Genomic DNA, 25,819 nt, shown 5'->3' with positions numbered 1-25,819 from the left:
GTACACAACTGAAGACATGACTGCCCTTTTTTTTTCAGAATCCATAAGTAGCTGGTAGCTTAGCAGGGAGGAGCAGGTCCCACAGGCCCCTCCCTGACCACCTGTTGATAGGCTCATTTGTGTGTAGACTTAATGAATATAGCCACAGCTGTTTTGAAGTCATGACAGCATTGGCTGTCCTTATCCAGAAGACAGCATTTCACTCTATCTTCTGGCTCTTAGATTTCTTTCCTCCTCTTCCATGATGTATCCTGAACTTTAGGTAGGGCAGTGTGAAACTTAGTCCTGTTTAGGGCTGATCACTCAAACACCAGCTATTTTCAGCATCTTCAGCAGCTGTATGTCTCTGCATCCACCACCATTCATTGCAAAGAGATTTTTTTATTGCAAGACAGTCTATTTTATATTTATTCATTCAGGGGTTTTGTTGTGTGACATGTAAAGCAAGTTTATTTTCTATGAAGATTAAAAGATAAAACTACTAAACTATGGTTATATTGCTAAGTTACACAAGTTACAAAAAGATACTTCTATAGTTTGGTTATGGCTTTAGTATGTATGTACATCGATGTGTGCATTGTGTGTTTGTAGTTTGGTCCCCAGTGTGATGCTAATAAACAGTGACAAGATTTTAACAAACACTCACTGTGGGAGCTTGTTACTGGTCCTCTGAGTGCTGTGGCTTCGGGCCTTGCTATGTCTTCTTCTCATACACAATCCTGTCTTGATGCCACCTCTGTGAGGAGACAGTATGCTTGTGCTCACGAGAGTCCTATGCTATTTGGAGTTGCAGATAACAAAACTATGAAAAAATTATTTTTCTGCCAATATATACATGTATATGTATATACACACATACATGCATATATATGTATAAGACACACATATGTATATATACATATATGTATATTTATATAATTTCTTTATCCACTGGAACATGGGAAACCTACATTGGGAACATCCTAAAAAAAAGATACAAAAGAATAATTCTCCCACCCCACAGCTCTCAACTTCCAGTGAGGGATGGGACCTGGAGAGTACCTTTCTAATCCATGCCAAAATTTGGCTTGATTTTTTTATTGTAATTTTTATTCGTGAGATTTGTACATGTATATATAATGAAACATGATCTATTACTGTGACTCCCTTCCAAATTCCCTGAAATCCCCCTAACAAGGCTCCTTCCAAAATTCACATCATCTTCTCTTTTGTTTTTGATAGCCAACTAAATCCAACTAGTGTTGCCCATGTATACACCGGTGTGATGGCTTGAATAGAATGGCCTGTATAGTGTTGTGTACTTGAATGCCTGGTCCATAGTTGGTGGACCTGTCTGGGGATTAGGAAGTATGGTCTTGGAGGAAGTGTGTCACTGGGGTGGGCTTTGAGGTTTCAAAAGCCAGTGCCAGGCCCAGTCTGTCTTTCTGATGCTGTCTCAGGGTAAGATGTAAGTTCTTAGCTACTGCTTCAGCATCATGCCTGCTTGCTTGCTACCATGCTCCCTGTCAGGATGGTCATACACTCATCTTCTGAAACTGTGAAAAAAAAAACCCTAGTTAAATGCTTGGTTTTATAAATTGCCTTGATGATGGTGTTTCTTCACAGCAGTAGAACAGTAACTAAGGCACAGGTATGGGGCCATCCACTGGAACATGGAGAATCCATCAAAGGCCATGCATTAAAAAAGAAAGATTCTCTCCCTCCAGCAGCTATCAGCTGTTAAGTAAAGGTGGAACCTGGAGAACACCTCCCCATAAATGTGCCAGAATTTTGTCTGGATTGATGTTGTGCAGGTGGGCACTGCTGCTTTGGGCTGACAAGTGCCAAAGCAACAGCATGCCCAGAAGACGGAGTTTCCTAGCACACCCCTCAGCCTGCGTCTTTTGTTGGAGTCTGTTCCCTGGGAAATATTTTGGGGTTTTATTTGTTGAAGTTTTGGCTGTTTGATTTTGTGAGTTTACAAAGTATGGACTGCTTCGGGTCCTTTAGACATTTAAAAAAGTGTATTTATTTGTGTGTACGTGTGAATGGACACCTGTGTATACATAAGTTAAAAACAACTTATAGGACCTAGTTTTCTCCTACTATGTTCTTCTGCAATAATGGAGCTAGATTTCATTTAGTATCTTGGTGATGCTGATTCTGTTGGCTCCGTGGACCTGCTCAGATATGCAGTATACTATTACAACACCCTACCTGTACCTTTTATGGAATCAGTGTTATGGAATGTCTTGGGTTTTTCAACTATTTATATTATAAATGTAAACATCAAAGAATGATACAGGACTTAGCTTTTAGCTTCATTGATGACAGGTTAAAAAGCAAGTTAGTATCTGGGGGGCAGTTTAGTTACTGAACTTTTCCGACATCACTCTGTATTTTGTTTTTGTACACTCCCCCAAATTATTTTAAGAAATCTGCTTCTATTTTATGCATAAAGGTGATGCATGAAATCTAAACATCGTCTGTAAGGCTTTGTGATACATGATAAAGCTGAAGTGAATTTAGGTCTAATCTCAGTTTCTTTTTATATTGAAATAAACTGCCTTATAAGGAAGTCTACTTGGAAATGAGCTTTATATAAATGTTTTAAAACCAACTTCTTTCGGAATTCTTTTGAGTTTATGTTTATCTGGGAAAACAAGCGTGGAAGAGTGCATGTGTGCATGAATCTGTCTGTCTGTCTGTCTGTCTGTCTGTCTGTCTGCACAGTTTACATGTATAGCCATGCTCCTCTACTTTAAAGAAGATGAAATCTTAAACCAGAGCTGATGGTTTAGATCTATAATCCCAGCTACTCAGGAGGCTGGTGCAGGAGTATTACAAATTCAAGCATGAGCTACAAAGTGACAGCTTGCCAACTTAATGAGATTCTGTGTCAAAATAAAAAGTAAAAAGAAAACCAGGAGGATGATGCAGTGGTAAAATGCTTGTTTTGCATGCTCAGAACCCTGTGTTCAATATCCAGCCCCATCATAAAATACAAACTCTTGTAATTCTGCCTTTATAGAAACCAGACATTTAAATAGATGACTTTGGAGATTAACTTAAGCACAATTATCCTACTCTTGATATGATGTCTAGAGAGGATGGGTTTGTTTATAGTTTTGAAAACAAACTGAAGTAGATTGTGGGGAGCCGAGAATAAAGTGGTAAATGGATGAAACATTTCCACCAGCAGATGGCACCATAACATTTCTACAGCCTGTAGCCCTCAGCTAGTCCCAGTCAGAAAGCAGGCTTAAATTGGCCACACACCAAAGGTGGTGAGCGCTATAACCTCAGCATTCTGAGTTTAAGGTCGCTTAGGCCATCTAGCATGACTTTATGTCAAACAGATTATCCACCTTAATTGAAGCTGGACACATAAAACGTATGAAATATTTCAGTCATTAATTATCATGATGTAAAATTACATATGAATCAAGTAATAGACTTCAGATATAAAATAAATAATAATCTTTTACGTATCCTACAGTACCTTCCACTAAACTCTGTCATAGTACCTACCCAATGGATAGATGTTCGTTTTCCTAGCCAAATAGTGAGGTCAAGGAAAGAATGCTATTTAATCTTTGGAGGGGAGAGAACCAAGTACCAGACTCATGATTGTCACTCAACAGATATTTCTTCCTTTTGCCCATTTCCAGAGAATGTATTAGGTATTGTTTTGAAGGCATACAAGACTTTCCGTGTATCGGTCACCTCAAAGCTTTTTAGTTTCTGTTAGCAAGTACATTTCAGGCCCAATTCTTTTGAGGTTGATGTATGTTCCATGGTACTTTTTTAAAAACCATCTTTCAAAATATGTTTTCACATGTATGTTTAATTTTCTCTCACATTTTATGATATGTTCCTCTATGTACACATATCATATTCTATGTTGTTGTATGTACACAGTTCATTTTTTCTAACAGCTGTCCTCAGTTTACCTACCCATCTCCCTTTTGATGAGCATATAAGGGCTTCAAAATCCTCAATACTAAACTAACTACCCTCACTTAAATTACTTTATGAATCTTCTTAAGTTGCCTGAAAGTTTGTGGTATTGCTGAATGTTGGAGAATATATATACCTAATTTTTACAAAATATTTACAGGTAACTCTATAGAATATCTGTCACTTTGCATTCCTAGTAGCCTGCAAGAAGTCTCCGGCCTCCTTCCATCGAACAGTTAGTATTGTGCAGTGTTTCCAGTTTTGTTAGTTAGATGGTAGAAAGTGAAAACATTTCTTGAGTGAAACAAACAAATCAGCCTGGTGAGTTGAAGCTCTAATCTATTGCAGCTAAAGGAAGTCAGGTGTGGAGGGTCACGGGTGTAATAATCCTTGTACTTGGAAGGCTGACGGAGGGGGAGCTCTACAAGTTCAAGGTCAGCTTGTTCTATGATGTGTATTCTAGGTTATTCTGCACTGAACATTGATATACCATCTCAAAAACCAATCAAACAAATAAACAACTAAAAACAAAACAAAAAACAAACAGCAAACTTGCATAGTTTTCCCCCCTTGGATGATGGTTCTCCACCGTCTGAACTTTCGTTGTTTATGCTTAGCATTAAAGTAAGTTCCAATATGTATTCTTAAGTATCTCTTAGAATCTGGAAACTAATTATCTGAAAACTGAGTCAAATAGGTCCAACTTATGTGGCATCCTTTGTCATCTAATTTTTTTCCCCTCTGGAACTAGAAAAAAAAAAAGGATTGTAGAGAGATTCAGGTTATGTTAACACTCTACTCCACATCAGTGATTTAAAACTTCAGATGGTTTCAGTGTGCAGCCAGGGCTGATGATAATCACTGCCCTAGAATTTTAGGTTTTATCATTTTTTCCTGATATGGAAAATATTATTTTAGTTTGAATATAAAATGCTATTTTGTTATATTGGCTAGGTTTAATTAAGCCAAAGAGGAATTTAAAACTTAAATATCTTTTGGAAATGAAACAGACTACAAGTCTGTGCACTGTGTCTAGGTGATCAAAGCGACGAGGAGAACTGGACGATTTTGGTGACAATCTGTTAAGGCTGAATTTAACTTACAGTGAACTAGGAAGGACTTGGATTTGTGTATTGGGGGATACAGCTACTCCAAAGAATTAAGAGTAGATTCTACTTCAGGCAGAGATATAAGTATGTACTTGCAAGTTCAGTCTTCTTATCCAATCATTGAGGAGTAGTATCCAATCACATAAGTACTGAGCCAACTTTTGTTTAACTCATTAAAATTAAGCACATTATGGTATTTTGAAAGGACAAAATGTGTGGCATTAATTGTGGGAACCAAAGCCAGTGCAGTTATAACTAGCCACTTTCTGAGGGTCAGCAACAACACTCTGCTCTAGATAAATGGTTTATTACAGGTTTACTTCCTCAGTGTCAGGTTTAGTGTAGCAGATATATTGAGGCAAATAGGGTTTGTGTGTTTCACTTTCTTAGAAATGGACGTCAGCATTAATACTTAAGAACTGACTAGGGAAGCAGTGTGTAGAACGGATCTTCTGACTGCTTGTGTGGTTTATGTAGAACTGGTCTTCTATTTACTTATACAGTTAATGAAACGCTACAACTGAAGGGAAATCTAAATTTGTTTCTCTGGAACACTAAATATTAAAGCCCTCGAGTATTTTTAATAACAAATATGCCAAAATTATAATCTAGTTATCAGTCTAAAGAAGAGATTTTTGGTTTCAGTTTCATCAAGAAACAGCCTGACCTTTTGACTCCTTACTTTCTTACCTGAATTATGAGGCTAAATCCTGTCATCTAAGCATAAAATGAAATACAATACTTTTTATTTATTACTGTAATATTTCAAAACCTTAGGGTTCAAGTGTATAGTTTCCTTCTACCCCATTTATGCAAATCACACTTATTTCCACAATGAAATTAAACCAGGAGAAGAAAAATTGTAAGTACAAAAAGTATTACTTTAATTCTTACAGCACACGTGGTACAGCTATACTTATGTGCATTGCTCAGGTGGTTAAGTTGGAGCCTAGTAAGAATGAATGATTTGTCTAACAAAGGCCACGTTAGAGATAGTAAATTGTAATCTATATTTTAATCAAAGACTCCAAAATCCATGCTTTTTCTAGTATATACGATACTCTTTTTGAACCAAATGGCCTACAATGTAAAAGATAGACTTCTTAGTGGGTATGTTTTAAGATGTGAGTAAGTCTTTCTGTTATGGTTTTCCACACATAGAAGTCCTTAAAACAACTGTCATCCTTACCCAACATGCCATGGGCTCACAAACCTATTAAACTATATTTATTATAGATATGCTTTTCTCTGTACAAGTTTGCTGCTTGAAGGCAGTAATGGGGTTAAGTACCATCCAGGCGTGCACCAGGAGATAGAAGAACCACACTCACAGAGGCCTCCTTCCTTAGCTTTTCATATAAAGTGTGGTGATCCCTTGATATTCCAAATATACAGTGTCCTTCCATGTATGTTTTGAAACAATACTGTATGTGATGAGTGGAGTTTGGTCACAAACATGGTGACTATCACTAGTCCCAGTCTCTAGCCCTAGTGCCCCTTTTGGTAACTGTATATTTCCCACTCGTGTGGAAGGACAGGCAGCCTTTGAGAATGAAATAACATACTTTCTAATCAGTATTTCTTTACCTGGCCCCTTTTTTCTTCTAGTGGAAAACTGAAAAAGACACATAACACACACCTAATGTTGCTTGTTCTTCTTTCGATGGAAGCTGTTATGAGAGCCTATGATATGGAGTGTGCACTTGGTTGCTTTATTTACTGACATCAGCTTAGGATTGGTCTTTTAGTTCCAGGTTATTACTAAGACATTTATAATGTGTTATACAAAGTATGTTCATATTTATACATACTATTCTTATTATTGCCACCAGTTATATTTAATAGAAGTGTGGAAGACAGGGAGTAAAAACTGGAGACAAGCAGCATAATTATATATTAGAATTTACACAGCACTTTCCTCATTTATAAATGTATTCAACTACTGCTGCATTTTGTCAATATTGTGTTAATTTTACATTCTAGATGACTGAGGGTTAAAATAGTTAAAATTTACTTCGCATCACAAAGCCAGATTCAGCAAATTCAGGAGTTTACATGTAGGTCTTGCAACTCCTCGTTCCAGGATTCCCCTACCCAGTATGCACTAGTAACTAGGGTGTGATGGAGTGAGGAAAGGGTCCCCGTGTGTGTTGCCATTTATTAATCATGTGCATGAGAAATTGCCTATCATTTGAGCTTTTATTTACACCACACACACACACACACACACACACACACACACACACACACACACACACACACACACACACACACACAGAGAGAGAGAGAGACACACACACACACATCATAGTAAGGAATTATTCTACTTCGCAGCACTGTTCAAGGTTAACAAAATAATGTGTCTAGCCATGAGCACTGTGCATAGTCCCCACAATCTTAATAAACAGTCATCACTAGGACACACACACTGACAGTGCCATAGTGAGGAGGCCGCTTTCTCCCTATGCTTTCCCTTCCTGCTTATGTTCTTAGACAGGCTAGGCAGAACATTGTTCATAAGATGGGAATAGGTATAGCAATAAGTAATCTTCAGTTAGTAGAAGGAAAAGGAGGTGGCGTGTACGAGCTTAGGAGTTTGTGACTGGCTGACACTGAGGGAAAAAAAGCACAGGAAAGGTGAGGGGAAAATCATGTAGTTGGGGTGGCAATCACTAAAGTTATAGAAAATGTGCAGTAACACGAATGCAACAAAACAGAATTGACCATAAACAGGAAACACCATTAGTTTCAGTCCCCAGGCCTAGTACCATGTTACTTGCTGGCATATTTCTATTTCTCTGAGATAAAATGTTAAGAGTTAAAATAGAGTGATTTTTTACAAAGCTTATTTTTTTTCCAGTTCAAATACCTGCTATTTGACATGTTCAATTTCTCTGATGATAAAGTATTCTTTAGTTTTGGAATGTAATATTAGTAAGCAGTTGGTAGGTTTTTGTTTTTGTTTTTGTTTTTAGAAAGGTCTTTTCTAGTAAAAATAAAATGGCAGACATGTCTGTTTTTCTTCATTGACTAACGTTTATTTCAAAAATCTTAAAGCATGGAAATTATTAAGTGGCTAATCTTCAAGTTTTCCTTTAGTTTTGGGAACTTAATCCTCTAGATATAAAAAAGAAAACCGTATAGACTGTTCAGTAGAAAATCTAACATAGTATTCTGAAGGAGGCATTGTGCTGTTTAGCTTTAATTGTCAAGTTGAACTCATCAAGAATCAACTGGGAAGAGTGCCTCAAAGAGGGGTTTCTAGGACAGCTTGTCCTGTGGGTTTGTCTGTGGCAGTTGTCTTGACATATTAATTGATGTGGGAAGACCCAGCCTAAAAGTGGGCATCACTGCTCCCTGGGTTTGGTCCCTGAATTCTTATATAGAAGGTTACAGGAAGCAAGCTGAGTAGGAAGCTTGCATTGCTTCCTTCTCGCTCTGCTCTTGGCCGTGGATATGATATGACTAGATGTTTTCAGTTCCTACAGCCTCGACATCTGTGTAAAGATGGATTGTAAGTTGGAGTTATGATATAAAGTTCTTAAATTGTGTTTTCTCTAGGTATTTTGAAATGAAAGTAGGGTAGAAATCAGTGCATTAGTTTCTAATAGTTGATAGTTTTTGACAGAGTTTAGTTGTTATTCTGTAGGGAATTATAATCTAAGCTAGAAATGACATGAAGAGTGTTGTTACCCAGCATAGAGAAAATATGTTAGAAGCTTCAGCATAATATATAGATTTGTAAAGAACTCTCTGTATAGCATATTGTTTACGGATAATTGAGAAGCAAGACAAAAGTCATGATAGCAAAAAAGGTTATACACAAAGAGTAGCTCTGGAAAGTTTGTACCAAGATAGATCAGAAGCCCTCAAATCAGATCATTATGGAGTCAACCAAGGATATATGGAACCCTTTAAAATGTTACAGAACTGTGACTTTCTCCTGATGTCCAAGGCTGGATATAACTATTGAATTTCAGTGGGCAGGCTAGAAATGGTATTCATCAGCAATTAAGTTTGTTTTGTTGGTTTTGGTTTATTATTGCACATAGGTTTTAATGTAAATATTTAACATTAAATGCTAGTTAAGATAACCAGGCCACCAAAGCATTACAGAACAGTCATCAGTAAGAATCGCAGAACCTCACAATTTAGCAGACTCTCAGCATACTCAGCATACCTTGGCTGAATGAATACTTTTGAAACATATATTAATTATAGACATCTAATGGGTATGCTTTATTTCTTTGAAACAATTTTCCAGTGGTTTTAATTCATGCGGCTTCCAGAATCCATTTAATTGTAAGCCAAAGAGTGTTATGGACTTTGGAAAATTTAGCTTTCTGTTAAGAAGATACAGTTTATTATAATTCTGAGTATGATAAATGAACTAACAACTTTTCAAAACAAGTACTTCCTGAAGGAGATGGCCAGAAAGCTGTTAGTAACTAAGAAAACAAATCAGTGAACAGATAGCCAAAATACAATTTACTACGACAAAATTCTTCTTGTGAGCAGTGGTCTTGAGTGTGTTGAGCAGGGTTTGGTTTACTACCACCAGATGTCTGAGATGTTTCTTGAGAGCACTCTACATACCTGAGTCCAGAGACACAGAGAAGCCTTTGGTTCCCAAGCTGTCCCCATCTCCATGAAGTGTCAGACTCCTTTAAAAATGACAGTAGTTTGTACTGAAACTTATGCCTGTCTTACCCTAACCCCAGGGGCATAAGCATGTGGTTAAGGATATAGAGGACTAGAAAGTGTAAGGCGCTAGAGGAAGCAGGTATGAAGGCTAGAGCCAGTATTTAATTTATGTTATAATTTAGTTTTAGAAACCATCTCTAAGTGATCTGGTGGTTTGGGGTTCTTAGACTGGCAGAGAATCCTCAGGGAATGTTAGCTTAAGGTAATCTAGTCCAGTCCTATGTAGGTTGGCTAATTCTTTCTGGCTGAAGGAAGGAAAATAGATTGCTATTGTAGTGTTTACTGAGCTCTCATACTGCCCAGTGTGCAGTACTGGCAGTGGTGGGGACCCATGCTCTGCATTCAACTGTCATCTAGTCTGTTTAATCAAGGAATGCCCTGGGGTGCTCTCATTTACCCATTTTTCATAAAGTAGCTCCCTTCATCTGCCAAAATAGAGGACTTGTTGTATCCCAGAGAGAAGCTGAAAATGGGACTGGGTGTGATTGTGACTGCCTGTGATTGTGGCTGGATTGTTTCCCCTTGTGTTAGGATGGGACTCAGGATAATTTGCAAGCTATTGAGGGTGGGAATGAAAAGAACAGAGGTTTGCAGTGCACTCGAAGTCCAGGATGATCTGTATCCCAGAGTTCCAAGCAGGCACACTCTAATTTTGGCCTAGGGCTGGATTTGACACCCCTATAGCCCATTTCTACGTCAGGAAGACATACTCCCCTGCAAGGGTATGAGTCTGAGGGTTGTTGGCAAGGAGACATTGGAGAGGCATCTTTACTTTTACAGTGGAATACATTGGCCAAGGAGTGATTCAAATGAACATAGGGTGTCTTGATCATCAGTCCAATGGGTTGCCAAAGCCATAAAATAACATATATGGGAAACTCAAGACTCTCCCTCACACATAAGCAGCAGTGCCATGGAGCATACTGATTCTTTTTTGACTCTCCTGACTAGGAAGTTCTTTGACCTGGGAATACTCTCCCTTCTCCCCCACCTTAGTCTCCTATTCAGGAGAAACTTCTTTCTAGTTATCTTGCAAGATTCAGGGGTTTGCACACCTAGGCATGGACTCTTCTTTGCTTTTTGTGCCTTGGCAAAAATTACTTTGCCCATCATAAAACCATTTACAACCTAACAACATTTACTGCTTCAACCCAAAAGGAAGGCACAAAGTGGACGGTAAGCAAGAAATAGTCAGGACAGACTGCCCCTCAGGCAGTGAAGGGCCTTCCCCATAGCCTACTGGGGAGGGGACTTGAAAATAAGCTCTTACTCAAGATGGTACCACAGTACAGTTTCAGTCCCACTGGCCGCTTCCTGACCCTAGCGGGTTAAATCAGTAGGGCACAACGGCCACCCCTCCCCCTTCTCCCCCCTCCCCCATCCCTTACCTTTAAAAAGTTAAAAAATGTCTGCAGTCAAATCTCTTAAAGGGGCGGTGCTGGTGAACAGTACTCTTGGCACGAGTTGCTGAGAAGGCTGGCTAGGGGCGTGAGTTCGCTCCACCAGCACCAAAACACTGAAAAAAAAATGCGAGCAAGCGAGCAAGAGCGAGGGAGCGAGGGCGAAAGAGAATAGGGGGGGGGAGAGAAGGGGGGCAGAGAGACACACACTTTAGATAAGGACAATTAGTCACCATCGAGACCCAGTAGGGAAAGAAGTTTAAATCAGAGGGATTTAATGAGGGTGCTCTGTGCTTTCCCTGAAGCCATGGCCTCCAGCAGCTCCCGCCCCCCCTCGTGCCTAGCCCTGGTGGCTCTCTTCTTGGCTCTGTTGCTCCATCTCTCCCTCTCCTTCCACGCTGGAAACAGGAGACCTTTGCCTGTAGACAGAGCTACAGGTTTGAAGGAAAAGACCCTGATTCTACTTGATGTGAGCACCAAGAACCCAGTCAGGACAGTCAATGAGAACTTCCTCTCTCTGCAGCTGGATCCCTCCATCATTCATGATGGCTGGCTCGATTTCTTAAGGTAAGGCAGGGGCTTCGATGAGTCATTTAAAAATTTAAGTACCCCCACCCCCATTCTCTTCCTATCCCCTGCTCCAAAGGGGGAAGAAAAAAGAGGAGAAAAAAGAAGAATAAGAAGGAGGAGGAGAAGAAGAGGAGGTACAGCAGCAGCAGCAGCAGCAGCAGCAGCAGCAGCAACAGCAGCAGCAGCAAACCGATCTGTCTTTCCAAGAGAAAAAAAGGAGGTTTCCCCCCTCCTGGACTATTTGCTGTGAGGCTGTAACTGGTGATTGAGGAAAGCAGTGTTTTCTATTAAGATGCACATGTTTGCAATGCAGAAGGCATTTCAGAAACTTATCAGTTATGACTGAAAAAATGTTGTGCTTACATATATCCACAATTAGTCTCCCCTTCTGAAAAAGAAACAAGAGGTTCAGGGAAGTTACAAAAGGGAAGATCTGGAACAACAAAGACTCCAGAGGAGTGGTTGTGTGTGAGAGAGAAAGCAGTGTGCGTGTGTCCGAGTGTTCAGTTGGGAGATTGCATGAAAGTGGAATTTGCCACGGAAAGATGGTTTCATCAGTTCTCACTCCCAGACAGAAAACGAATTTAAGGAGAGTCCTGAGCGGTGAGCAAGTTGGATTGGAGTTAAAATTTTTTATTTTGTATCCTCCGCTGTCATTATCAGCCTTGACTTTGTAAGACACTTTTTATAGATGAAGCCCTTCCCCCTCCACCCTCCTCTTTAGTTTTCCTTGGTAACTGCATAGTTTAATTTTTTACAGTGGGGAAAAAAAATCGTTGCTCGGGTCGTAGTGTGCATCATACGCGATCCATAAAGGTCCTAGGAACTCTCAGGGGAAGCGTTGGGAGTTTTGAACCCCAAAGCAGTGGTGGATTAACAAACCTGAAGGTTGAGTCTCGCTGACAGTCTAGTTGGGTTCACCCTCTTCCCGGGTTGTTACTATTCAGGCAGTTAAGCAACCGCGATCCCCTTCCCATCAGGGGCGGTTGCAAAGAGGGGGGCGTTGGAAATAAAAAGAAAACACACAGAAGAAAAAGAAAGGGAGGATAAACCTCTGCAATATTGAATATCCAAGTGTTAAGTTTCTGAAAATTCCCTTCAAGTTGGACCCTTAGTTTGGGCTCCTCCAAAGAGTCTAGAGTGCTCTCCATCCCATTCCAGATCCGACTCACATCGTTATTGAGCATTTTTCACCCTTAGAGTTTTGCTTTTCCGGGTGCACCCGCCCCTTAGCGCTCAGCCTCAGGTCTGCGGACGCAGCAGGTAGCTGTAGGCGCTGCGCCGAGCGCTCCATCCAGGTCAGGGTAGCTTAGCCAAAGACTCGGAGGTCGTCGCCACCAATGCGGAGGCCGTTTTGGGGTTCCAGAAGGTACAGTTGTTGGGAGGGCGGGAACAGCGCTGCACTACCGGGTTTCATCCTTGAAAGCTTTTCTGTGCAGCAGAACGCTTCTCTGAATTCATCCAAATGTGGGGTGCAACAGGGCTTTTCCTAAATGCACGCCCCACTTGCATTGCTTTGCTCCAGCTGCGCGACTCCTCCGAGTTTTTTCTTCCTCCTCCTCCTTTAAAAAATGTCAGCTTGTTCGCGCTAAATATTTGCCTGCTGCAGAAAAATTCTGGAAGGCAGCTTTTCGGGGAAGAAGCCGTGGCGGGGCGCATTTGCATTGGCTGTGCGGGCTTTATCCGGAAGATTGGAAATGCGGCGTTTCCCTGGGGCCGCACTCGCGCCGACGTCCCTTCTGTGCTCAGCCGGCCCACGCGACGCCTAAACTTCGCCTGCCCTGCAACTCGGTCCTGGAGAGCTCAGCCAAACCTTCAAGCCATCTCAGGGTAGACATGTATCTTCCCCAAAGTGTCTGGAAAAAAAGTGGAGTTTCCTTTTACTTCTGTGCCCTTCGAATTCAACTCCTTTGTGATACTCTTTAACGTCTCCATTTTGATTTGCATTCTCACAACCTGAACTAGCAAAGCGTTAAAAAACGATGTGTAGACCCGGGTTTCAATAGCCGGTTTTCCTCATCATTAACAGCATCTGCAGGGCTGGTTCCCAATTACTTCCTAGAGTAGCACTTGTTGGCTTTTTAAAACCCATTGATGGAAATCCTGAAAATGGATAGATTCAAATGTTATTGTTCTGGTACTCAAACATTTCCCGACACACAAGTTCCAAAACTTGCCAGACTTTTTTTTTTTTTTTTTTTTTTTAAACCAGGCGCTACCAAACCTCAAGGAAAAAGAAAGATAAAGCCCAATTGGAGACAGGAGTGGGGCGTGTGCGTCTGTGCGTGAATGTGTGTGTGTGTGTGTGTGTGCGCGCGCGCGCGCGTGTGTGCATGCGAGAGTGTGTGTGTGATGGAGAGAATGTTCTCTTAAGACCAGGATGAATTATTTCAAGTGCCAAAAGACATAGGTTTTACTTTTGGGAGGTGGGGTGGGGAGAATCCTCTGAAAGACAAGGAATTGTTCTGGGAACCTCTTTGCCTGAAGATTTGGGAAGCTACTCAGTTACAATGTAATAGAATCGGAAAATCAGTTTTGGTATTTAAAAAAATCCTTTGACTTTAGATGCTGTGCTTGGGTTTAGAGAAAGTAGGCCAAGTTTTACCGTTTTGCATGTTACTTATGCCCCGGAGGCCAGGGAGGCTTCGCGGAGTTTGACTTGAAAGTTTGGCAACAGTCAGAGGTTGGCGGTCCACTCTATGCGCGTCTGTGCCAGGAGCGCTTTCCTGGTAGTGGCAGAAGCCAGCCAGTTGAGCCTTGGCCCAAGTTCGCCACACAAGTGCCGCTGCCCCAACACACGAAACAAACACATCTCCAGTCCTTTAGAAATCAGTTCGTCGGGCATCAAGGTGTCGGTGGGAGGGCGCAGCTGCGGCCAGTTGGGGTCAGGGAACAACCCCAGGGAATCCAGAGGCTGAGGGTAAAGCGGGCAGCAGAATCGGCACAAGCGAGCCGCCGCAAAGCAGTCCGCGCTCGGCTCGGACTGCAAGCTGGAGTGGGCTTAGATAATAAATCTCCCACCAGGTCTCCTGCAGGGAGTGAGAAGGGGCCTTGCTACCTGACCAGTGCTCTCTAGCCTTCTCCCGGGATCCTTTCCTCTCTCTTTCTCTACCCCTGCAGCTCCAAGCGTCTGGTGACCTTGGCCCGGGGACTCTCGCCCGCCTTTCTGCGCTTCGGGGGCAAAAGGACGGATTTCCTGCAGTTCCAGAACCTGAGAAATCCGGCGAAAAGCCGCGGGGGCCCGGGCCCGGATTACTATCTCAAAAACTATGAGGATGGTGAGAAATTTGGTCCCGATTTTGAGTGTTGGAGGAAATTGGGGTGGGGGTGGGATCAAGCCCTGTGGTGTGTGTGTGTGTGTGTGTGTGTGTGTGTGTGTGTGTGTGTGTGTGTGTGTGTGTTGTAGAGGCCGACTTGGAGCAGAGCTTGTTTGAAGTTCCCCTGAAAAACTAGAAGCAGCAGGCTAGGGTTCATTGGGAGTGTGAGACTCCTGAGGTGAGCATGAAAAGGGAGTTCCGCTGGTTGCCCAGCTCCAGGCTGTCTGCTTTTGTACTGGGCGGTAGTCTACAAAGTTCTGGTGCCTATAGGCCACATTGCTGTGGGCTAGTGCTGAGGCTTTAACCAGGTTCACAGATTAAAAAGCCATTCCTAAAATTCCAGGCACACGTACCTTTTATTTGTCTTATTTCTTGTTTTCCTGGACCGGGAGACAGAGACTTAACCTTTCTGAAGCCCGGTCTAAAATTGAATGGAATAACACCCTTTACACTGTTCCATTGTAGAGGAAGGCTTGGAAATCTTTGCAGTGGTTTCTCTCCTTTGGACTGCCTTGTCCTCAGTCACATGTTTCCCTCAGTTTAACGTGCCATTGCCTTTCTTACAGCTAGAATCAGATGAATTAAGTCTTGCAAAGGCTTTGAAAACTCCAAATTCTATTCCTATGTGAGAGGCCAATCATTATAAGTTTGAACACTTTTATTTTTATTAAGAATAAATGAAGATTATATTTAACCGTTCCCTATAAAAGGTTTAGTGTTACTATTTATTATATTTTTAGTGTGACCAGAGAGATAAAATTTCTTTCAGAGATAAGTAGAAATTGTAGGATCTTCAGCTACTCATGCTGTTAAAGTTGGTAAAAGAGTCATTGGTGTCCCTTTGGGCTCTCATTCCCCCTCTCTCTTGCTGCCCTTTCTCACAGTGTTAGCATAGTATTATTCTTACAGTGTTAGCATAGTATTATTCTCACAGTGTTAGCATAGTATTATTCTCACAGTGTTAGCATAGTATTATTTTGAAGAACTGGGCATAGGTTTTCTGAGTCGTTGGGATTTTTTTTTAACAACTTGTTCTTATAAGTTACCTTAATAAGGAGATAGCTTTGTGATTTTGGACTCCACTGAATGAGGAGTGTGTGTGTGTGTGTGTGTGTGCATGTGCATACACGTGTGCACCAGAGTAACAGAGGGCAAGATGATAGATTGTTGAGTGTTTAGCATTACTAAAACGTACTCAATTTACCCAAGAGTGAAGGTGTTTAAGAACCCATCTTTTCAAAGGTGAAGGTCATTGCTATAAAATGTGAGTTGCATGTAGAGTCTGCTGTCCCTCAGCATGAGACAGGTAAAAGACACTGTGAACAGCAGCTCTGCTGGCGAGAGCCAGGGTTTCATTCACAGCTCTCAGCCACTGTCAGCTCTGGCCTAAGACAGGAGATGGGGTACACTGATGTCCTGATGAGATAGGTTTTGTTCAAATTCATTAAACCACTTCCTTTTTAGTTTGTGGAAAAACTTGTTAAGAGCTGCAGAAATTGCTGGGAGGGGAGAAAAGAACAATATATGCTAGAAATCAACTCTTTTCTTTAAACCTTGCATTTAAAATTCTGCCTCACTGAACACAATGAATTCTGCTTGAAGTGAAGAATACAGTTTATTTACCTTTCTAAAGGGACATCATGAGGAGAAAGGGAATTGGCCAATGGCTGTAAAACTTGACAGAATTAAAAACATAAGCAAGGAAAAAAACAACTCTTAAAACACAAGACTAGAAAAGTCTCTTCCCATTCAGTCCTGCCACTCCTCCAAGGTCATCATGGAAGCACCCGGATGATCTTTCCTCCCCACCCCACCTGGCACTGAACACCCAGAGGCCTGGAGTTTTTTAGCCATGCCCGAGGGAGGGAATTCTCCTCTCTTTAGTTTTTCTTTTTTGACTGCAAATTTCTCCTGAACTTTCTTTTTCTAAATATTCCTTCTGATATTTACAGTGATACTTGTGTATTTTAAAAGACACATACCTTCAAAATAACTTATTTTTGGTGTGGGTACCAGCCCCACAGACTACCTGGATTTAATTCTTTTAAAACTTTCTTTAAAGTCAGCCTGTCCAGACACTAATCTGTTTTATTGCTCCTAGCTGAACTCCTTCTGATTTATGTCTCCCTGGTAATAGGATGCTCTGAACTATATCAGCAGTTGAGGCCTTAACCAGAGTTAAAGAGAGTAGGAATGCCCTATTCCTGCCCTTTGATGCTTACTGTCCTTAAATCACCCAGGTTGTCTTTGTTGTTAAATGTTACATTGCAGAATTTAAGACAAAAACTTTTTGGTACAATAACAATTTTACTAACATTCTATTTTCTTGTCAGTTTTCATCCAGTGATTATTGTAATCATCACAGAAACTCAAAATAATTAGATTCTTGTAGTAAATGGCTCTGCATCACATGCTTGACCATTAAAACATATTCACTTAAACATGATATTGAGTAACAATGTCTCACAAATACATGATGAAACCCAATGATATTTGGAAGTTGGGCTTAGAAAGCTCACAATGTAGGCCTGGATCTAACACTTATAAGTGTGTGGTCCTGGGCTTACTGCTTCTTAATAACATGTGGGGATTGATAACACCCGCTGTTCATTTTTCTATGAGAATTATAAAAAGTAATTTGTAAATATTTTATTGATGGTAAAACACTGTGAGAGGGCTAAAGGCTCTTACAGCATTTATATTTAATGATGTAAAATGTTAGTAAGTAATGATTAAGATTAAGAAAGACTGAAGTCAGTGTAAAAGGAAGGAGTAAGGAATTATTTGAGAGGTTTAAGAGAATATAGGGACAATTTAAGATAGGAGAATGAGGTGCCAAGGAAGGGGTGTGTGTGTGTGTGTGTGTGTGTGTGTGTGTGTGTGAGATGATTAGAGAAGGGATTAATCTTTAGTTGTATGGTATGCTATCAGTACAATGAACTGTAGCAGCAGCTTGGTCAAAACTCATATTTTTCTAGTTAATTTACTCATATTGCTACTCTGTTGTGGTTTTTTCCTCTTGAATTAATAATACAATTAATAAGTCATATGGCTTCTATTTTTTAAAATGCTTTTGGAGCACAGTAGAACAATTGCACTTTATTGAACCTTGTGAAGCCATTGTTTATATATCATTTTGGCACAATTACTATTTTACCCTGTGCTGGAGCAGTTTGAATTTAGTATAAGCATGGTAATGATGGAAGAAGTAAAACAGAATAATTTGTAAGCCCTGTGACTCTCCTGTTTGCCTGACTCTCTGTTCTGTGTGATGGCTTTGCTTGTTTCCCACAACATAATCTTGGGCTAACCTTTGCTTCTTATGTCTGTTTTGTTCTAGCCTACCCCTCTTCAGTATGTCTTCAATGTCTTTATTTGTATGACTCTCTCTTTTTGGCCATAAACTTATCTGTAATGAAGTATACCACTTAGTATGCATATTAAAAACTAAATGTCTAAATTTTTATGTTTATCATGTTTCTTCTTTTTTGCTAGAAAGTCTTGATTATTTGAGACTTATATAAACTTTTTGCACTCTGCTACGTGGTGTTTAAAGCCTTTCACATTCAGTCTCAGCTTTTGCTACCCTGTGTTTCTGTGTAATTTGTAATATGGCCTTCCTTGATTATTCAGATCTCCCTGAAGTACCTCTTATGCTAAGCTCATGACTGACTGACTTATTTATTTATTTATTTATTTATTTATTTATTTATTTATTTTAGCTAATATATTTCTGCTGGAATATCTTTCTCCTGGTTCTGTTCAGGTCTTACCCCACCCCACCTAATTCTTAAAGGGGTATTGCAATTCTCTTTATTTGTACAATCTCCTTTGAGCAGGAAGTTTCAACTGATCTCTTCTTATTCTGGAAGGCATGCTTTTATTCTTTATGCTCTTTTGGCTCTTTATATCTCTGATTGACATGTAACTTCCCATAAATGTGTTGGTTTACCTTTCTAACTAATATGCAGAGTATAGGAGGAGACTGAAGCTAACTATCATGTAATTGACACATGATAAATCTTCAGTAAATATTTCCACTGGCTTAAAAGCACTGTGAAAAGCTGCAGGAAGGGAAAAGTGACCAATTAATAATGAGTCAAGGCATATGTAAAGAGTCTTTCTTTCCTTCATTGTGTGCTCCCATAAAGTTTATTCTTAATACTCTTTAAGTAACAGTTTTCATGGCTGTTACTGTCCACGCTTCCTTCCATCTTGCGTTGTTGCTTTTCCTTGTTTGCGTTCTGTAGTTGCTGTGTATGATTTTTCAGTTCTTGGAATATTAGTGCTTTTAAACAATTTCATATTCTTTTCTTTTCTTTTCTCTTCTTTTCTTTGAGACTTTTCAGAGAGCTTTTGCTATTCTGAACAATGAATTTGAGCATACTTTGTTAAACTATAAGGCATGGCAAAAATTCTATTATTGATCCATTTCTCTGAGAAGTTTTCCAGTTTGAATGGATCAGTAGTTAATTTCTGTTCTTTCTGCTTCTCTTTCATTAATAGAGACATGAGACTTAGGAACAGCACAGCTGTCAGAAATCTGCATATAGCCTTGAACTTTAGTGTTCATTATCTCATTTCACATGTTTCTTGAAACTCAGTTGCAAAAACTAAATATTAATTATTTTAGACTTATTCTTATGCTAAATAATGAAAAAACCAAAGTATAAAATAAATAAAAGATAGTGTCCCAAATCGCCATTAGAATGTTAGTGTTAATTTGAGAGAAATTCATAACACAATGTTGAAATAAATAAGGAACACTTTAAAGTGAACCAGGCTATATATGCTGCCTTGTAATATTTACTAACAGATGACAGTGCTGGTTTCAGCTTATACTCATAGATTCTTTTCCTGTGTGAAGAGTACCACTAAGGCAACAAAGAATTAGGACCCCGGGAGAATAAATCAGTTTGCACAAGTATAGCAAGACTTAGGTGCAAGTCAGGTTGAATTTGTGAATGATGGTAGATTTTAGAGATGTAAAGACCAGGAGAGAAGCTGTTTAACTTGGGAGAACATGGGGAATGGTATTAACGCATGGCTGGACAGTAAGGAGCCCATCTGGCTGCATGAAAACCTACATTAGAGTTGTCTTCATGTATTAGAGCTATGTTAGATTGTTTTCTGCAAAAACACATTTCTGCATTTTCTGCTAATGAAAACTTTGTAATTAAAAAAGAAAACTACATGTGAGAAATGATTCCAAAGAAATTCATGTTGCTAGACATTTATCTAAATTGGCTTTTGTGATGTTCAAATGTATTTTTTTGGGGGGGAGACATGAAATATGTAACTTAAAAAGAGAGGGAAGAGTGTATGTGTGTAAGAAAGTTTGATTGATTAAATCCACATCAAATTTTGATAATCTTCAATTTTAGACATTGTAAAAATAGAATTGGCTCTACAGGGAAAAGAAAAACTTTTTTCTTCTTCTTTTTCTTTTTTTTCTTTTTTCTTCTTTTTCACTGAGACAGAAAGGACCTCTTTCCTCCCCATCTTCCTTTGTGTCTCCCACCCTCCTTCCCTAGCCTGTCGACCTTCCCAGATTTTCTCATGGTTCTGGATCTTGTAAACTTGGGGTCTTGGTACATATTAGGTAGGTATACTACCAGGGAACTATTAATATATTCCCAGCTCAAGGGCACATTTCAACCTGGGTTTTCAAAGACACTTGGTTTTTGCCCTTTATGCCCTTTAGCTAAAGTGTGTTATAGTACTCGCACTTGACAAAGTTTGAGTTATGAAGCATATTTGAGAGCAACAGATCATTTAAAATTGAATTATTCATTCACTTACAATAGCAGGCTTATAAAATGAATATGCTTGATACTGTTTTTTTGTTTTCAGTTTTTGTGTTTTTCGAGACAGGGTTTCATTGTGTAGTCCTGGCTGTCCTGAAACTCACTCTGTAGACCAGGCTGGACTTGAACTCACAGAGATCTGCCTGCCTCTGCCTCCTGAATGCTGCCGATTAAAGACTATTTAAAGTATTTAAACGATTTAAAGACTATTTAAAGCAACCATTGCCCTGGGCTTGATACTTTTTGTGTTATACTTTCTTCTTTTGTAGAGCATAAGCAAGGTAGTGTTTTGTTGTATTAATTCCCGGATTCACTGAGAGACTTTAGTTCTGGGCGTGCAGTTTTCATTTTGTTTTGATTTTTGTTTGTAATACCCAGGATTTAACTCTGGGCCCCATGACAGTATCAACGAGCTACAAGTCCAGGCCTTTTTAAATTTTATTATTTAAAAATATTTTAATTTTGTGTATGTTTATGTATTTCTATGTAGTTCACACATGTATATGCAGGTACCTGGAGATACCAGAGGCATCAGATACCTCTGGAGATTGAGTTACAGACAGTGGTGAGACGTCTCACATAGGTCCTGGGAACTGAACATTTCTAGAACAGTTTAATGTACTCTTGTTTGTTTGTTTGTTTTTTCGAGACAGGGTTTCTCTGTGTAGCCCTGGCTGTCCTGGAACTCACTCTGTAGACCAGGCTGGTCTCGAACTCAGAAATCCGCCTGCCTCTGCCTCCTGAGTGCTGGGATTAAAGGCGTGCACCACCACTGCCCAGCTTTTAATATACTCTTAACTGCTGAGCCACCGCTCCAGCCCCTTAAACTCTAATTTCGAGATGATCTCACTAAGTTGTCTTGAATTTGTGATCTTCTTGTCTCAACATCTTGCATAGCTAAGATTATAAGCATTTGCCACCATGTTAAACTTCAGATATATCAAATCAGAGAAAGTAAATGAAGAGCAGGTATGGCTGTCAGGTTATTCACAGGTTCAAGTAATCAAATTTCCTGTACTACATAAACGATAACACTGTTACTCATATCAAACATCATTATTTTACCTGCCAAATTTATTAAAACATTCTATTCTCTCAGCATAAGTCCTGGGAGATTGTGCCCTTATGAAAACTAAGTTTTTTTTTTTTTCCTTCAAAATATCCCTGGTTTGTTTAGGCTGCCAAGGTTAGTTAGGTTCTTAGTGGTAGAGCTTTCTGTGAGAGTTCTTCAGAGTGGGTTGGATGTCAGTCAGCTCATCAGTGCTTCCTTAGGCCTCTCTCTCAGTTGTTCTCAGAGCACTCCTGAGTGGTCGGGCAGAAGGGGAGAAAGAAGGAGGAGATGGGAAAACGAGAAAATTTGGCAATTTACTTTATGCATTTGTCTGTGGGTGGCGATTTAAACAGAATGAATACACACATTCCAGACGAGTGGCATGAATAGCTTGTGAAGATTTGTTGAACTCCTATGTCTTTGTCTTTCATGTTCCTATCAGAATTCACATCCATTCAGTTTTCTTCACTTAGGTAAAGTGAAAAATAGCAATTTTTCTTATTTCAATAAATGTTGTTTGATTATCAATGATATGCTAAGATTGTGCTAGGTTTTGAGGCTAAAACATGAACAATACTCTCAGAGTTCTATGGTCTTACATAGTCATTATAATTTTATCATAGTCTCTGGTATCATCTTTTGACTTTATTCAGGCTAATCTTTGCTTAGGTCTTCTACTGTGTACATGATTGATGGTACACCTGCTACCTTGGATCCGCATCTTACCTTTTAAGATTTAAGTTTTCACTTGTCTTTCCTAGCTCTAAGTCTATATGCTCTTTCATTAGCCTGCTCACCCCTAACCTAGTGTGCACTAATGTTGCTCTCTCAAATTTTCCAAATTTTTCTAAATTTTCTGGACATACAGTTTAATTAAGTGCATGTGCCTCCAATTTATATTTGATTAACTTAAATACATAATTTTTGTTTTTATCAAAACATATTGAGCTTGATAAACATATAGAAATTCAAGTAGATTTGTTATTTACAAAGTTAAATGCATGTATTTTGTGTGTGTGTGTGTGTGTGTGTGTGTTGGGGAGCAAATAATGAGAAGTGAAAGATAAAAGCTTCATATTTAGAAAAATGAATGCACATGTGATACTCTTAAAATTGCTCTGTTTCCAACTTTTTGGATTTATTTTGCTTTATGTGTATGTATGTTTTGTCTGCATATATGTATATGCACCATGTGTTTGCCTGGTGCCTTCTAAATTCAAGGGATGCACTCTCCTGGAACTTCAGTTATGGATGATTGTGAACTAGAATGCTGGGAACTGAACTTGGGTTTTCTACAATAAGTGCTTTAACCACTGAGCCATCTTTTCAGCCCCAGATTGCTCTGTTTTAATATTAGTTATTTTGTTTAATTTACAAATAAAGCTTGATAGTAAGATGTATATACAGGAAAACATTATATATATAATTCATTAGTGCCCACAGTTTCAGATATGCACTGAATATATTTATTTGGCAGGTAGAGAGGAGTGGTTGTATGTATAGAGAGGAGGTGTGTCTATGTGTATATGTGTTTTTGTTGAAGGAATTAGATTTTAAATCCAATTCTTTTAATTTGTTCTGGAAGGATAAAGTGTACTGAAGAAAGGAGGGATTGTAAAGCTAGGAAAAGGTAAATTATTCAGATTTATATAATTTTTAGATTTTTTGAAGAATGACTGTTTCTCTGAATAACAATAATAATTGCATTACCCAATATTGTTGCACATTTATCATGTGAAAGTTACTATTTAAAGCAGTTCACACACACCCACATGTTTATCTTATCATCAACCCTCTGAGGAAAATCTTCTTTATTTAATTTTACAGAAGGAGAAATTGTGGCATGGTACAGGTAATGGTCCAAAGCCACCCAGCTAATGAAATGTGGAATAGGAACTTAATGATGTCAGTCATTAAACTTGTATTCTTAAATTCTGTCTCTTTCTGTGAGATTTACAGAGATTTTAGTGCTAGTTTTGGTTCTTATACTAAGTATATACTATTGGAATTGTTAGTTCTTCTGAAAACTTCCTTAAATTTAAAATGAAGACAGCTAACTCCGTAGTCTCTATACAGTGTCTGATTCTAATAATCTGTGAGATACAGACTTATTAAGACTCATAAGACACACCAGAAAACATATTTATAAGAAAAAGAAAGGAGATGGTCATAGGTCAGAGGATATAGAAAAAGCTTTTGGGGTTGTTATAGTTTGGGGAAGGTAATTAATTAAGCAAGAGCTGAGTTAATCAGAATAGGAATTTAGAAGAAAGTTTTAGCCTGGATTCAGGGTGAATAATAATGCTAGTAATAGTTATTGATCTCTGTTCTAATTTGTTTTCTATTGCTGTGATAAACACCATGACCAAGAGCAACTTGAGGAGGAAAGGGTGTATTTGTCTTATAGTAGATCACTGAGGGAAGTCAGGACAGGAATTCAAGGGAGAAACCTGGAGGCAGGAACTGAAGCAGAGACCCTGCAGAGACTCTTCGTTGGCTTGATGTCCATGACCTGCTCAGTCCGTTTTCTCATACAACAGAGGACCACCTGTCCACAAGTGACGCTGCCTTCATTGGATTGAGCCTTCCCACATCAGTTATTAATCAAGAAAATGCCCTACTGCTATGCCCGTAGGTCAGTCTGATGGAAGCCGTCCCTCCATTTAGATTGTCTCCTCCAGGGCTGTCTAGGTTTGTATCAAGTCAACAAAGACTAAGCAGCACAACCTCTTACTGTGTGTTACAAAGTCCGATACAAAGTAGTTAATACAACTAGGGTTAGAATATAGTTCTATGCTCACCACATTTTGTTTAGATGAATTTGCTTATCCATTCACTTATCTGGAATCTGAAAGCTATATATCCAACCCTGTGGAGTATTAAAAGAACTATGCCTCATATAGATATTCAAAGATCTTGTGGATTAGGTCACACGGTAGTTGTTCATAACACAATGAAAAGACAATTCCAGGGAACACAAGATCAACTGAAAGAGAAGATTGCCATTATTTAGGAAACACTGAAGGAGAAGAAAAAACTACGGGTAAACAGGTCTTAGAGTTCCCAGTGGGGTGAGCATAGCCTGGGAGCTTTTGTACTGGAGTAATGATGGAAGTGGATCAACTGTGTTACTGAGGGCTAAACTCAATACACAGCCTTTTAAGTAGCCACTTGAAATTAAGAACTGAAGGAGGCAAGAGATTACATTTTCTGCATGTCTCAGGCTGTTTAAGAAGTTTCCCCACTGCTTCCTAGCACAGTGATATGTTCTGTGGTAGTGGACCTAAAATCACCTCTATGGGAGGGTTGTGAGCTATTCCTTATTGAAAAACTCCTAAATAAATAAATAAATAAATAAATAAATAAATAAATGTAAAACAAAGGTTGCAGAATGGCATTCTTAAGAAATTTAGGAGCCAATTCCCACATAGCATTTAGATGAGGACTGAGCCTGGGGTGAGGGTAGGAGTACAGAGGATAGAGGGTAGAGGAGATTTTGAGACTGCCCTATGAGAGGCTAGAATCGCTGCTGAGATTTCCAGCAAATAATTTAAAGGTTTTACAAAGGAAGACATTAATTACCTGTTATAATGCACTTAACAAAAGGTAAGAGGTGTGTGTTTCCTTTACTGTAGTGAGTAAGCAGAATTGAAACTAGAACTTGAACTTTCTGGTGACATCGTCACTACTTGAGAAACACTCAGGACTGAGATAAATCTTACATCTCTCATTGGTCTGAGATAGGTATGCTATTCTCAACTGGGTGTCAATTTTGTTATAGTTATTGAAAACAAGATTGTAGACTTCCTTGTCCAATTGTTAGGAACTCCTTGGAGGAGTAGACTTTAAGCAAATCCGGTGAGATTTAGATTCAAAAGGAACTCCAGGCCAGACTTAGCCAAGTTAAAATCCGTAGGTGAAA

The 25,819-nt window shown here is 39.4% G+C and overlaps 1 protein-coding gene across 5 annotated transcripts in view; it reads left to right on the top strand.

The window, feature by feature from the left end:
• Positions 1-11,264: 11,264 nt before the first annotated feature.
• The window catches only part of Hpse2 (heparanase 2), a 601,936-nt gene continuing 587,381 nt past the window's right edge, over positions 11,265-25,819 (top strand). The window contains exons 1-2 of one of the 5 annotated variants that reach the window (XM_011247296.3): positions 11,265-11,719; positions 14,843-15,000. In XM_011247296.3, the coding sequence (XP_011245598.1) occupies positions 11,430-11,719; positions 14,843-15,000 (448 nt within the window). In that variant the 5' untranslated portion in view covers positions 11,265-11,429. The remainder of the gene's footprint in view (positions 11,720-14,842; positions 15,001-25,819) is intronic. The other 4 variants (XM_011247294.3, XM_006527214.4, NM_001081257.2 and 1 more) reach the window with 4 other exon arrangements.

Source organism: Mus musculus, chromosome 19 (genome assembly GCF_000001635.26).
Source record: "Mus musculus strain C57BL/6J chromosome 19, GRCm38.p6 C57BL/6J".
In the NCBI taxonomy this organism is placed as follows: Eukaryota; Metazoa; Chordata; class Mammalia; order Rodentia; family Muridae; genus Mus; species Mus musculus.
The sequence above is the reverse complement of the archived record's forward strand: the minus strand, read 5'-3'. Positions and strand labels throughout refer to the sequence as shown.